The 14,989-nt window shown below is 37.5% G+C and overlaps 1 protein-coding gene across 1 annotated transcript in view; it reads left to right on the top strand.

Annotated features, from left to right (window-relative positions):
- The window catches only part of LOC145979413 (lachesin-like), a 287,347-nt gene that overhangs the window by 254,393 nt on the left and 17,965 nt on the right, over nt 1-14,989 (top strand). Inside the window, exons 4-5 of the mRNA XM_083112296.1 lie at nt 1,596-1,757; nt 9,707-9,841. Coding sequence (XP_082968422.1) covers nt 1,596-1,757; nt 9,707-9,841 — 297 coding nt within the window. The remainder of the gene's footprint in view (nt 1-1,595; nt 1,758-9,706; nt 9,842-14,989) is intronic.

The following is a 14,989-nucleotide window of genomic DNA, read 5'->3' as shown; positions in this document are numbered from 1 at the left end:
GGTAAGAGACCTGTAGGAAGACCAAGACGAAGATTTAGGGACAACGTTGAGATAGACCTAAAGGAAATCGGTATGGATGGAAAAAGAGTATATAGATCTTGCTCAAGATAGGGACAGATGGAAGGCCTGTGTTGCTGCAGCCATGAACCTTCTGGTTTAAGAAGGCTAGAGAGTGTGAGTGAATTCTTGAACATGCCACTGTTAAGATTGTTCATTGATTTACTTAGCTTTTCTTCAACTTGTGGATGATCACGAAGATGAGGATGAATGATGATAAGATGAAACTGGTGAAAGGACTGTCACAAACTTTTGAACAGGACAAGCCCCACGGAGGATTGTACTGGCTGTTAATCTAGATGCCAGAGCCTCGTTAGGCTGCAAGACTCAGTCTAAAGTGCAGTACATGGAAGAGAGGTTGATATTTAGTATCGAAAAATTTACCCCTTACACCTCGCCGCAGTTAAGAGGTGGAAGTGTTAATGGGAAAACCTTTTCTTATATGCGCATGCGCAGACTTGTGTCAAAAGCAATTTTGAAAAATTGTTGTTGCGATTTTTTTTTATCGATTAGTGATTTTTTACGAAAAGGTTGGCAACTCTGCAGAAAGCGTTGGCGCAATACGTTTGTCAACTACTACAAACCCGGATCATCTTTTGGAAAAATAGGAAAGATTTTTTATTCTGCATCTCATCTGTGGAGCATGTCTTCCCAACTTTCCCAAAGGGTCGTTTCAAGACTGTGAAAAAAAAATGAACTTCTCCTGGTAAGCAGAGGAGAAAGAATAACTTTTCTGCATCGATTTTTGCCCCCCCTTCCCCCCTGCGCTCCCCCTTTATGTAAGCTGAATGCATTAAAGTTTGCTCGAACTCGCTGGAACACTTTTGCAGCTGTGTACAATAAATTTTACAGATTTCCTAACTATTTGCGTCCCTTATACTTCCCTATTTTATATTCCTTCCCTTTTATGCTGTTTGCGTAAGTTCCGAAGCGCAAGCTATTTGTCAAATGTGAAACATGGGTTCCCGGCTCATACTATTCGCACACATACACACAAACACCATTATCCATGTTTCTTTTCGGATCGACAACAATGGAACTCTTTCTTGATCTGATTTACAGCGGCGTGTCGAACTAGGGGTGGTAGAGGTTATACCTCCCCTTGCCTCAGCTTTGAATCAAAGTGAGCAACGCCTCTTTGTTCCATTTATCAGTAAAAAACTGGCCATCTGTGCAATGTTTTCCCCTTATTTTCAACACTTCGTGTCCTTATCTTTCTTTCTTCACCAACAATGGGGCATTTTAATGAAAAGATAGCACTTTGTAGCTAAACATTGAGACATACTGAGTACTTACAAGATTCCCGAGTATGTTTACTGTTTATGTAATATATGTATTGGCCACGTTCTTGCTATTTTCAAAGTATTCTAATGCAGTTTATTTTACATCGCTCTTCTGCCGCTTTTGGATAATCGCGACGATAAATATGGATGGTGAGACCGATATAGGGATAAACACATATGGGCACAAAGCTTTGTAGCATATTACAGCAGTGTGTGCAAGTAATAGTAATTTAATTTTTTCCTCCTTCCTAACAGATATCCTGGATTCGACGCCGTGACTGGCACATTCTCACGTCAGGAATGGTCACATTCACAAACGATGAAAGATTCCAAGTTTTACACTCTGACGACGGGAACGATTGGACACTACAAATCAAATATGTTCAGAAAAGGGACAGCGGAACGTATGAGTGCCAGGTATGTACTGAGGTTTTTTTTATTCATAGCAGAACGAAAGCATTTCTTTTAACATTCTTGCTAGCATAAATGATATGTATTATGTATGTATGTATACAAATACAAATGTATACACACACACACATACACAGCACATAGTTTCACCCCAAGTGTCCAGCTACAAACAAAATTGCTTTCACTTGTACATCTTTGTGAAATTTGAAATTAGAAACGTTTAATAAACATACCACCACATATTTCCTCTATTATTTATTTATTACAAGTTTCAGATACAGCACTTGTAATGGTCATTTTACACATAAAACTATAATAATTTAACAAAAAAATGGGTATAGGCAGTGCTCGAAAAATCTTCTTCAGAGCTAGGCGCCAGCTCTGAAAATCAGGCGCCAGGAAACCACCTACTAGCAATGGTGCATACTATAAGAAACTGAGCCGGCCACTGTGGCAGAGTGGTTAGCACATCGCGCTACGATCCCAGGGTCCCAGGTTTGAATCCCGGACTGAGCTTGGATGTTTGTGAGAGTTCATTCATCATCATCACTCATCCCCATCTCCACAAATAAGTCAAAAGTGTCAAGAAAGAAAGCAAAGTAAAATAAATCAAACCAATCAAAAATCAATAAGAAGCTGAGCATCACTGTATTTAAAATATCGCTAAATCATGTGAGAAAGAGGGAAATGGGGGCGGGTTGGAGGACAAAGAGTAAGTTGTTATTTATTCCATGAAATGTTCACAAAGTTGATAAAAAAATCATTTGCTAACTTACGCTGTACTGCAATTTTAACTTGGAGTTTTCAGAATTTCGTACATGCAAACTTGAAAAATGGAAATGTTACAGCAAGAAATCAGTCGGCAGGCTGAAATTTTTAGTCGCCATGGCGACCTGCCGACCGGGATTCTTCGAGCCCTGGGTATAGGTAATGACATGACATAAACAAGGAAACAAACAAAATATTTACAGATGCATTGCTAGTGACAATCGGAAAGTCTTTTCTGGGGAGAAAATTTCAATGTTTGCGGGTAGTTTATTAAAACTTGGGAAGCCTGTGGAACAGAGAGCGCTGTACAAGAGAAAACCTAGTCGAACAGTTGAGCATTTCAAGTCGACCGAAAAGGCACTCTGAAATTGAATTCTGCAAGTAGAAATTCTTATCTTAATTTTCCATTTATGATTTCAGTATCTGTAAAGGAGGCCTAAGAGGCACATTGCACTTTTAGTTGTAGCTGCGATGTGTTTTTTAAAGTTGAGTTTCTCATCTACGATAACACCTCGATCTTGTTGGGTCGCAACTTTAGTAATATAATTGCTAGTGGAAGCACTAGTGTCATTTCAATTAACTCAATTTTAATTTTGGCTGTTCTTTGTATCTGCAGCCATAAATCATCCGTAATTTAATTTACCACATTGTAACATCTCGTATGCTGAACAGTTTAATTTCAAATCTCGGTTCAACAGGTTTATTGACTGATATCTTTAACGGAAGGTACCAAATGATTATTTTATTTCAAATGTATTAAGCGCCAAGATGCTACGCAACTCACACAACACTAATGCGAGTTGGGTTGCATAAGACCTAGGATGTAGCGCTATCTGAAGAGAATAAGGAAAGATGGAAATGAAGTGAAATAAATGAAGAGACGGTCTTTAATCGAATTCAATTTCAGAAGCAATATCCCACAATGATAAACGAGTTATAGGTGAAAAGAAAAATCAATTTAGTGTATTTTTATGTACTAACTTTGAACTTTGGAAATGTTCCCTTCTGAAAAACAACCCCTCTCCTATTTTCACTCAGTAATAACACTCATCTTTATTAAAACAGGAGTGTTTCTGTCTGTCGGCTCATTCATACAGCCAACCTTTGTCAAATAAAAAAGCATTCACGAGTAAAGAAACGTGAAAATATTGCAGTCATGGCTTACGTGGGCAGGGCATGTAGCAAACAACTCAATAATTGACTGACAGCAATTATGAAAGTGTATATTAGTTGTTGTATTACAATAATTTTAAAAATTAAATAACAGGTAAGTATTGATTGTTCCCAGATCGAATTTAAAATATTACTGTTAACTGTTATTTTTATGAGCATAATATACACTACGAAATACTTCGAACAGATTGAATATAATGTGCGAAGCCGATATCTGAAAATTTCCCTGGAATTTTGATATTTTTTCAATTTTTTTCCATTTCACATAAAATATTACCTGAATTTTCTTGCACCAAGAAAAATATCTCGTCGTGTGGCAACAGACAATGGTGGACATTTATGGTGTCATGGTTCGAAAGATGGTGAAAGATCCAGAAACGTTAATAAGCGGTCTGTGTTTAGTACTTCAGGATATAACTTACACACCTAAAAACCTTTTCTTACACATACAGGATAATGTATAATAACCTTTTTATGAAGCCTGCTCCATTCACCATTTTTCGAATCGTTATTGAGCCGGAACTAATTCTTATTAAGAAATCTATTTTGCATAACTTTCAACAAAACAAGCAGAAAATTGTTTCTGGATGTAAGAGTATAATCTTAGTCTTTCGCTAATTTGTGTGTCTGAATGCTAACTTCTTATTTTCAATAACATATAGAAATGGATAATCTCCTACTTAAATAATGATGAAACTTACTTTATTCTAGCGGTAGTGACATCTAGCGAAACATTTTAGTAATCATAATTGAGTATGGGTGTTTTAAGTCCATTTTATGCACAGCTAGGCTGGACCTACAGTTCAAAGTGGGATCGGATACACTGTGTGCCTCCACCGGGTATCGAACCCGGAACTCCTCGATTACAAGGCAACGACGTTACCACTACGCCATCGGAGAGGCTCTTTACTAATCACAGAAAACGGTGTTGCTTCTTCATATAATGTAGTGCTAATAATTTATCTCGTGTTATTAATTACTTCGATCAGGGGTGTAAGAGACGACAGTTCCGAAAAGGCTCCAGAAAATCTCTTATCCGTGTAGTTCACCCTGTATAGTGAATTCGTGCAGGCCTACGAGGCTCTGCCGTCTGTACCCAAAGCAGCCAGTATAATACTCTCTGGGTTTGTGTGTTGTCCTGTATTTTGTACTTACATGTGCTAAGTGTCTCTTTACAGCTTCAGCTTTTATCAGAGAGATGGCGAGTTTAGTTCAGACGACAGTCTAGTTATATAACTTGTTTAAGTATTGGTTTTTGGCAGGGTTGTTAAAGGTCCAGGAATTTTAAATAAATTCAATTCCGGTCCAGGAGAGAAACTCGGCAAGCGTAAATGGGTTCTGGACCGTAAAGAACCTTTTTATCTGTAAAGTATTTCAATTCGGTCCAGGGACCTTTTTCTCCGGATCAATGTACTAGTAAATACGGTCCAGGGACATTTTTCCGGATGAATTAAATACGGTCCAGTAACTTTTTCCGGATCAATTTAAATAAGGTCCAGGAACCTTTTTTCCGGATCAATTTAAATAAGGTCCAGGAACTTTTTTCCGGATCAATTTAAATCCGGTCCAGGAACCTTTTTAGGACCAATTTAAATCCGGTCCAGTAACTTTTTTCCGGATCAATTTAAATACGGTCCAGGAACCTTTTTTCCGGATCAATTTAAATAAGGTCCAGGAACCTTTTTCCGGATCAATTTAAATAAGGTCCAGGAACTTTTTTCCGGATCAATTTAAATCCGGTCCAGGAACCTTTTTCGGATCAATTTAAATCCGGTCCAGGAACCTTTTTTCCGGATCAATTTAAATCCGGTCCAGGAACCTTTTTCCGGATGAATTAAATCCGGTCCAGGAACTTTTTCCGGATCAATTTAAATCCGGTCCAGGAACCTTTTTCCCGGATCAATTCAAATACCGTCCAGGAATCTTTTCTCATTGGAACAATACGCAACTTGGACCGAGTTTAAATTGTGCGAGAGAAAATGGTCCTGTTGCGGAACCCAACAGAACCCATTAGAAGTCATGGATTCCTGGACCTTCAACAACCCTGGTTCTAAAACCAACTGAGATGGAATGTTTTCAAACGGACATGTTTTATTTTATTTTCACAGTTCAAGATTTTGTTGTTACCTGAATTATGTGACTCGCGCAGATAGCAAATGTTTTGGCGCACCTATTCAATTACACATCTTCAGTTATCTTGGTTAGTGGGAAATGATGGTGTGTTTGCGTCACCCTGTAACAACGTAACGAGAAAATAAAAAATGTATAACATGGAGCGTCACGGTATGAATGAGACAATTCAACGCGTGTGATTTTGCAACTCTCTCCCTTCATGGACATATTGAGCGGGGATCGGCACCCTTTCCCCATTGTTGACATCATTTTCCTAAAGGGAATAGGACAAAATAATAATTTTGCTCCATTTTCCTATCTGTAATTGCACCCAAAATTATTTCTTTCCGTTCGAACCCACCCCCTCCCCTCACCCCTCGATGGTGAACACAAGATAGTTCAAAAATTTTAAATGAAAAATGGACCGAGTAAAACCTTGCCGCTAATTTTTTTTTTCACGACGTCCACGCTTTTGAGAACAATTTTCTTGATTAAGTGTGTTCTTGTCTTTAAGGGGTAAACACAAGCAATGCATGGAATCAGAATCGAGGTTTTATCCAGAATTTTTCATTGGAGAGGGAGTGTAAGTTTGTATGTAGGTATACGGATAAATTTAGAGTCAAATTGACCATAAATTTCGAATTTGTAGAGAATTTAGAGAGGTGTTGTGAAGATTTTGCGTGTCTTATGTAATGTTAGGATCCCGCACGGTAGTCGTGCGGTCTAAGAAACAAGGCTTGGGCTACTGCTACGAGACTCGCGCAGGTTCGAGTCTCCTGAGGGAAGTTAACAACTTTTCTCCTGAGATTTCGGTAAATGTATGGGACCGGTGGCCATCCACCGTCGTGAGGAATTTGGGGAGCTGCAAACGAGTAGCGTAACCCGGTTATGGAAACCTACAACAGCGACTGGTGGTTCTGGCCATCAATGGCTGTTGCACCACTGGTTATGTATTTACTATGTGATCTTAGGTATGTATCAATAACTGCATGTAATTCAAATACAACTGTCGTGTTAGAGAGGTCGAAGGTTCAAATCCCACATGCGGTCATCTTCACTGACGGTTTCCGAGTTCTCCTTAGCCAGTGAATGCTGGAACGGTACGTTTAAAAAATGTCTGCTTTCCACATCCTTGTCGAGGGACGGCGCTACAAGGGGGGCTATGGGGAGCTGATGCCCCCCCAAACCAGGCCTCAGCCCACCTGAAGCCCCCCCTAGAATTTTGTAGTACGGTAAACGCATTTCGACCGAAAACGTATAAAGTAAAGTTTACATTTTCCATTATAAATCTTCCATTGGGGCAAGTATAATGTTAAAGTAGATTTTCTATAGTAAAACGATGTGTTTAAAATCAAGGGCCCACTGATCATTTTGTACTAAGGAATTGGCCAATCATGAGTCGCCAAACTTGCTACGAAGTCTGTCTGCTGCCTGACTGGTAGGTGGACGTATTCAGTGGCTGTGAGATTGTCCTTTGATTGTTGTTGCCATATACAGCTAAATGTGCTCAATTATTAGCCTCTGTAAATCGAATCACTATATTTCGGAATAGGTCTAACAGGTGTGACAAATGAATTCTTATAAGTAGGACGATGTTCAAAATCTAAAGAAGCGTCTTGTTTCTTTTCTGTTCGTTAGTTCCTCATTCGAGTACTGACAATTGCGATGTTCTCTCATTGGTCTCATCGTTATATTTATCCTTATCGTTGCAAATATTTGAGGAGGAGAAATACCAAGGTAAAGAATCAAAGAAGACACAAACTACCTAATTCCTAAATGCTAAGCATTGGAAAGATTAGAATTGGCCTCCCAGCCCCTATATTCTAGCGATAAAATTGCTGCCTTGATATGAAGGGGTTCCGGGTTCGAGCCCCGGTGGAGGTAACATTTCATTAAATTGTTTGGATTCCTCTAGAAGGGATGCCCCGATGGAGTAATGGCAACGCCTTCACCTTGTAATCAAGGTGTCCAGAGTTCGACAGCCGACGTGAAGGCACATTACACAGTGTTTCAGATCCCACTTTAAACTGTAGGTCCAGTCCCGATTAATCTATCTGTGCATGAAGTGCACTTCAAAAATCAATCCAATTCCATTAGAAGCTGCCGCTCTCGTCCCGATTAACCTCTGTGCATATAATGGGCCTTAATGCAATTCCAATCAAGTAAACATTGCAATACGGTGCTAAGATCAGCACGCTTGGGCAATTTTATTACTCGCAGCCCTAGTCCTACATGTTAATTAATTTTAATTTGTGAGGTTAGAAAATAATTTCTGCAGTACCACCATATACTTGCCAAACTTGATTCCGTGCAGGAGAATCAATCTTTGAAGCCCATCTAAAACTATTGATCCAATTCTGATCAGTATTTATGCATAATATATTCTGAAATAAAATTTTAATCTTCAGCAGTTATTTTCATTCTAATCAAGATGCTCAGCGTCCATATTTGTCCATATATTTGTCTCCTAGTGGAGGTGAATTTGTAGTGAAAATATTTTTGTTCCTTGAGAGTGGATGGTATTTCTCGCATCCTCCCCATTTTTAGCCCTAACTTCTGAATTCCAGTCGTTCAACAAGAAAACAGAAGATATTTCATCATGAAAGAAAAAAATGGTATCATTAACATGATTTCTATTCAATGGTGATGTTGTTTAATTGATGCCTACTTTATTAAGTTAGTGCCGTTTTTCTGAAGCACGAAAAACTACAATCTTTCGCCGCTGCCTACTGTTGTGATTTCGACAGTTTAGAGCTATGGTACACTATGAGGCAGAAATGATCTAAAATGAAGACCCTTCAGCAGGTGCTTGCAATGGTTGAAACATTCAAAAGTGCCTTTTACAAACATATAAGCTTCGTGTTATTGAAATGTGCATACCCGCATCAACGACTGTTTGTGTCAAATCAAGTGTTACCTTCGAATTGGTAATGAGAGGTTGTGTGCTTTATCTAAAGTGCAGAAGGTTTAACCTGGCACAGTTCGCGCCAAACCGTAGATTTCCTTCTGCTAGCCAACTTTCCCGCGCGTCACGTGAGTGTTTTCAACCATTGGCAGAAGCCTTGGAGACAGCACGTGCTTTGCCCTCTACCTACCAGCGGTCGCCGCTTCCTTGGCGTGTCCTTTGTTGCCACGTTGTCAAGGACGTGAATGTTCTGGTGGTGGAGACGTCTGTGCTTGCACCCCAAAATTACCGCTCGCAGCCCGCCCTGTCGCTACGTTTGCTCGCTTGCGCCGAAATCATTGGCAACAACGTCCTGTAGACGACAGAGAAGGTTTTGGCGGGAGCCGTGCTAGGTTAAACCTTTTGCACTGTAATCTGTCCTTTGTGAAAGAACTTGCTTATCTAGAGCCTCCCCAATGGCGCAGTAGTTGCATCTCCGCCTTGTAATTCAAGGCGTCGCGGGTTCGATATCCGGTGGAGACACATAGTGGTTCAGATCCCACTTTAAACTGTAGATCCAGTAATGATTAGCCTATCTGTGCATAAAGTGCACTTAAAACTCAATATAATAAAAGAACTTGCAAAATCTTTCGATTTAAACAAGGCTGTAAGGCTCATGAAAACAGATGTATCTTATCGTAGAGTTTTGCTGTGGTTCTTTTCTTATTTGAGCAACAAAATACTTACACTTTTTACATAGAAAGTATGTTACGTGTAGTATTTATGCGTGTATCCAGCGAGTTGATAATAAGTGTAGTTTTTATGGTGTATTTTGTTTACTGTTGATATTATCTGTGTTATTGTCTGTGATATTATTCTCTCGATAATGACTTATGAAAAGAAAACAATACAATTATTGCATTTTATTTGACATAAAACTACAGATTCATCCTGTGTATATGTTTCCATGAGCATAAGTTGTTTAAGGCATTTACTCAAAATTGTATTTGTTTTCCAGGTGACCACTGGAATAGGACTTCTTTCATTATTCGTCAATATACACGTTGTCGTTCCAGAGGCATTTATACTTGGTAATGGTGAATACCACGTCGATAAGGGTAGCACCATTAACCTCGTCTGCATTATCGAAAAGGTAAGAGATGCAATTTAATGATCCCGTGAATAAATTTAATTTTATAGTTGGTTAAAATATATATTTGTCATCTGTAGTGTTGAATAATATGTATAGAGTCGGAAGAAGAATACGTATGGTGCAGTGGTGTACTCGGGGAAGGGTGGGTGTATACTAAACAGGAAATATTGCACTCCATTTAGAGAAAAATCTCAATATGCTGACCAAGGCAGTAATTCATTTTATTATAAAACATAAACTAAACGTAACGTTTCAACCTTCTAGCAAGGTCTTCTTCAGACTCTGCACCAAGTACAAATGTAACAAGGTTCAAAAACAGGACGATATATATACACAAACATTGCTCCCTTCCAGACTATTAGAAAGTTGTTCTGGAACATTCTAGCAGGTGGCTTTCCCGTGGCAACTGTACTTTCACCTAAAAGGCTAAACATATTTACTTCCATCTAGAATGTGGTTGGACTCTTTATCTCACGCTCTTTTTCCTTCATTCTTCTTCCTTCTCCTCTCCTCTTTCTCTCTTGTCCTTTCCACTCTGTCTAACACCTTCTTCCATTCTTTGTTTAACTTCAGTCCCCCATTCTAGTTCATTGTGTCTTCTTCACCTTTCTTCTCTATTTCCTTGGCCTCCTTCCATTTTCTCACTAGCATTATCTTCTCCCTTCCTATCTGCTTAGCCTCATCCCACTCTATGCCATGTCCTGTTTCTCTCGTGTGTTTAAATATCGCATTTCTCTCTCTCTTAAGTCGTACATCATCCCTATGTTGTTTCAACCTGTCTTTCAGCCTCATTTTCGTTTCTCCTATGTACACACTCTGACATTCTTTACATTTCACTTCGTAGATCATCCCTTCCTCTTCTCTGTTTTCCTATTTCTTGTTTGCATTCTTCGCTATTCCTAAGATGCTTCTCCCTCCCTTCCTGTAAGTTTTAATGCCCACTTTCCTAAGCACTTTGCATATCTTTTCTGTGGTCTTCCCCATACTCCTTATTCCAAACCTCCGCACAGTGACTCACAAATGTGTAACATGAAATTCATACATATCATTCCCAACCGCATAATTCGCCAGCATTTATCATATTTGCTTTGGCTACATACAAAGGAAAAAATGTAATTCCATAAAAATCCTTCCAATAATCACAACCCTCTATGAAATTTCAGGGTAAACTACTAAAGTTAGTAAAGAAGTGGTAAAGTAGACACCATAAATATCTACACACAATTTTTACCAGTTCTTGGCATGCATATGCTTTCATAATTCACGATATGTGCGACTTACTCACTTATATATATTAATTCGTATTTTCAATGAATTAAAAATACAAAACGTTGTCACTTACGTGAAATGAGTATCTAACAGTTGTTTCCGAAACGTCGTTGCACAAAATAGATACTCATTTCACGTAAGTAACAAAGTTTTGTATTTTTAATTCATTGAAAATACAAATTAATATGCATATGCGGTACTATTATAGTATTAGGGAAACACCTATAAATCATATATTTCGCACTTTTTTACATTGCTAACGTACTATTCTGCATTGCGGTACATTTCCTAAGGTGAAATAATGAATTTCTAACGAAAATAATGTCTATTTCTTACATTAACGAGTACTTACTGTTGTTCCTTATTTCCCACAAACCATCCACGGGTAGCCTCCAAAACCATTGATGTTAGCCCAAAAATTCACGATAGCCTCACGAACCATCACGGGGACGAGGTATGCCTACTAGGTTAGGTTCCATTAGCACTCCTTTCGTTCAATTTAGCATATACGGACAACATCGGCTTGTAGCAGCAGCAATATCGCGTATTGTGCTCTCGTGCAGAAAGCAAATGGCGGCAGCAGCAATAGCACGTCGGAAATAGATTTTCGTAGAAAACCACACGCATTCGCATTAAAATGAATCAAAACTACATTCCCGAACATCAACAACGCTACAGAAAATGATTGTCGTAAGTACTTTCTCCTGTAAATTTGAATAAATCCGTCTCCGGCATAGTAAAGTGTTAACCAGAAAGCAAATGGCGGCAGCAGAAACAGCGTGTCGGACAGAGATTTTCGCAGAAAAAGACATGTTTTCGCATTAAAATGGATCAAAACTAGATTCACGAACTTCCACAACGCTACATAAAATGATTTCCGTAAGTACTTTCTCCTGTAAATTTGAAAAAATCCGTTTCCCTTATACTATAATGTTACCGCATATGCTTATTGGTTAAATGAATATTCTCTACAACTTTGGAGTGTTCAAGAAGGCAATCTTGTTAATCATAAGAGCCTCACACCTGCGTATTTGAAAGTCAAGCTGTCAGACTTCAGCTCCTATTTTCACTTGAAAACTTCAAAAATTATTTAGTAAAATAATACATATTATGAAAGTAGTATGGGCAGTACTATTGTGTCGTTTGTCAAGTGAAGAAATAGGCAGGCAAATCTGCACAGCAGATGAAAATGAAATCGTACTATTATAAATTTCAGATGTTAGAGATTCCCATGATCTGAACTTATTGCACACATGTTTTTAACATATTCTTACATGTGATATAAAACTCACTGCTCACCTCAAGTGTGGCCACTTTATAAATTGATTTTAATTTATTTAATTTTTTCTTTCGAAATATTGATGTATTAATGTTCGCTGTGTTTCATAATCCAGTAATATGCTTTATAATTTTATTGAATGATGCTGTAAACACAGTGTAAGAAAAATTATTGCATTACACATGAATGTTAAATGTGCATGCCGCTAATTTTAATTTATTCTACAAATTCAATGCCTTCTATATAAAAATGTAGCATAAATGTTATGTAGATATATTTTCTAATATAAAAATTATTATTGGCATGAAAAAAATGTTATGCAAATGTTAAGAATTGCACGTAACCATCGTTTCCGATACAAGCATAACACCTTGAAGGGTTCTGTGGCAGTGTGGTCAGCTAAACGTGTCATGAAGTCATAGATGCAAGGGTCGAATCATGATCAGGCATGGATGTTTGTGTTGGTCACATTCTACTCACCTGCATCATCGTGATTAGTTCGATGAGTACAAATGAAGGGATGTCCGTTTTTGCACTTTTTTGAGTGCTCGTTCTGTTGGTGGTTCTGGGTACTATTTGACGGAATATTCCATACGTGCCGAAATATCCATGTAAAAAGCGGCGAACTGGGAAAGTACAAGGAATGTCCCAACATTAAAGCGCCGTTTTCTCGAAAAGGCATTTTTGTGACATTCCTTCTTCTTTCCCTTACCCTTCAAATGTGAAGTGAATTAACCGACATGGTAATAGATATCATAACACATTGGATACAAACATTTTGTATATATGTTAAAAAATGCATCCATAGTTTCTGCTATGTTTTGGGGGAAAGAAAGTGTAAATTTGAATAAATATATTACCTGCATTTTATGCTAATGTTGTATAAATGTTCAGAAATATATATAGCTATAATTTCAAATACAAAACATGATCATCCAAGGCACTTTAGGTCCAGTCTCGATTAGCCTTAATGTGCTTAAAGTGGACTTAAAACAATAATTCAACAAAACATGATTGACAGGGCTAAATGTTACACAAATTTACTAACAGGTATCAAAAGTATCTCCAGTTGAAAACATGGCGAACAACAAATTCTTACAACACTCTATTGTGGCTACCGTAAATGATAAACAAGTGAAATTTCTTTTTGAAATATTCTACAAGGGGTTTCAAAATGATTGATCAGATTTCAAATTGTTGTGTATATATTGGAGTGCACAAGGTCAGAGTGATACATCAATCTGAAGAAAAACTCATCACATTTCACATAATACTTCATAAGTGTTTTATGTGACCTTATTTTGTCACATGCGAGTTTTCCATTAAATTGGCATAACACTTGCCACATGACCAGGGAGTAGACAAATACTGAACACCCGGTCGCCATGCTAGGTGAATTTTCATATTCAGGTCTAAAAAATACTTTTTGAATATTTCATGTTCCCTTATGGAAATTTTCATTGCCTTTTCTTCAAAAATAATGAGTACAGTATATATATATATATATATATATATATATATATATATATATTAATTTGTTATTTTTGTTTTTTCTGTATCTGTATCATTAAGCCAGATTAATAAACATGCCATTACAAATTTTTGCACTGTTGCTAGCTGATTTTTGCGATATGTTAGAGTCGTTCATATACATATTAGAATGTATTGCATAGTAATTGATACTGTTACCACTAGAGCCATGTACACCCATTGCAAAATGACTTCGGACCTCATAACAAAAGCACCAAAAATTACATGTTTATCACAGGCCAGAGGCTGTCCCGAGTTATTGACTTGTTGATAAAAGCAAGAGACTTGGTAGGATTAATTGTTCTACCATTAAAGATATTTTCAGTTGAGTAGCCAATCGATATCTGCGCTCCGACGGCCGCCATCTTGAAAATAATCCGCCATATTTGATATTTTTTGATTTCATATATCTTCTTGGAAATGGTGTCTCCTATCAACGTCCGGTTTTCTCAGAAATGTTCCAAATAGTGTAAACTTTCATAATAAATCTATTTTTGAAAAATAAGAAATACAAGTTTTTCAGAAAGTCTTAACTGATAAGTCTCGAAACAAACAATGGCATATTTTGTAAGATTAGTTAGTGTTTATTAGAAGTCTTTAGACGAACTGAATCCCTATTTTTTCTAGATTTATAAATTTACCTTAAATAACATTTTAAGAGAAACACAATTTACAAACAAGTGAACATAATTTTTTTAAAAAAGGATCATTGTTAAGACTTTCAACTCGCAGTTATTCCCATAAAATGTTTTGTAGATTTTTCTGAAAATCTTTCTAATTTTTCAAAAATAGATTTATTGATTTATTATGAAAGTTTACACTATTTGGAACATTTCTGAGAAGACCGGACATTGATAGGAGACACCATTTCCAAGAAGATATATGAAATCAAAAAATATAAAATATGGCGGATTATTTTCAAGATGGCGGCCGTCGATTGGCTACTCGACTGAAAATAATTAATCCTACCAAGTCTCTTGCTTTTATCAACAAGTTACTGATTCAGGACTTAGCCTCTGGCCTTTGATAAAGATGTAATTTTTTTGTGCTTTTGTTATGAGGTCCGAAGT

Source organism: Lepisma saccharinum, chromosome 26, assembly GCF_977018435.1.
Source record: "Lepisma saccharinum chromosome 26, izLepSacc3.1, whole genome shotgun sequence".
NCBI lineage: Eukaryota > Metazoa > Arthropoda > Insecta > Zygentoma > Lepismatidae > Lepisma > Lepisma saccharinum.
The sequence above is the reverse complement of the archived record's forward strand: the minus strand, read 5'-3'. Positions and strand labels throughout refer to the sequence as shown.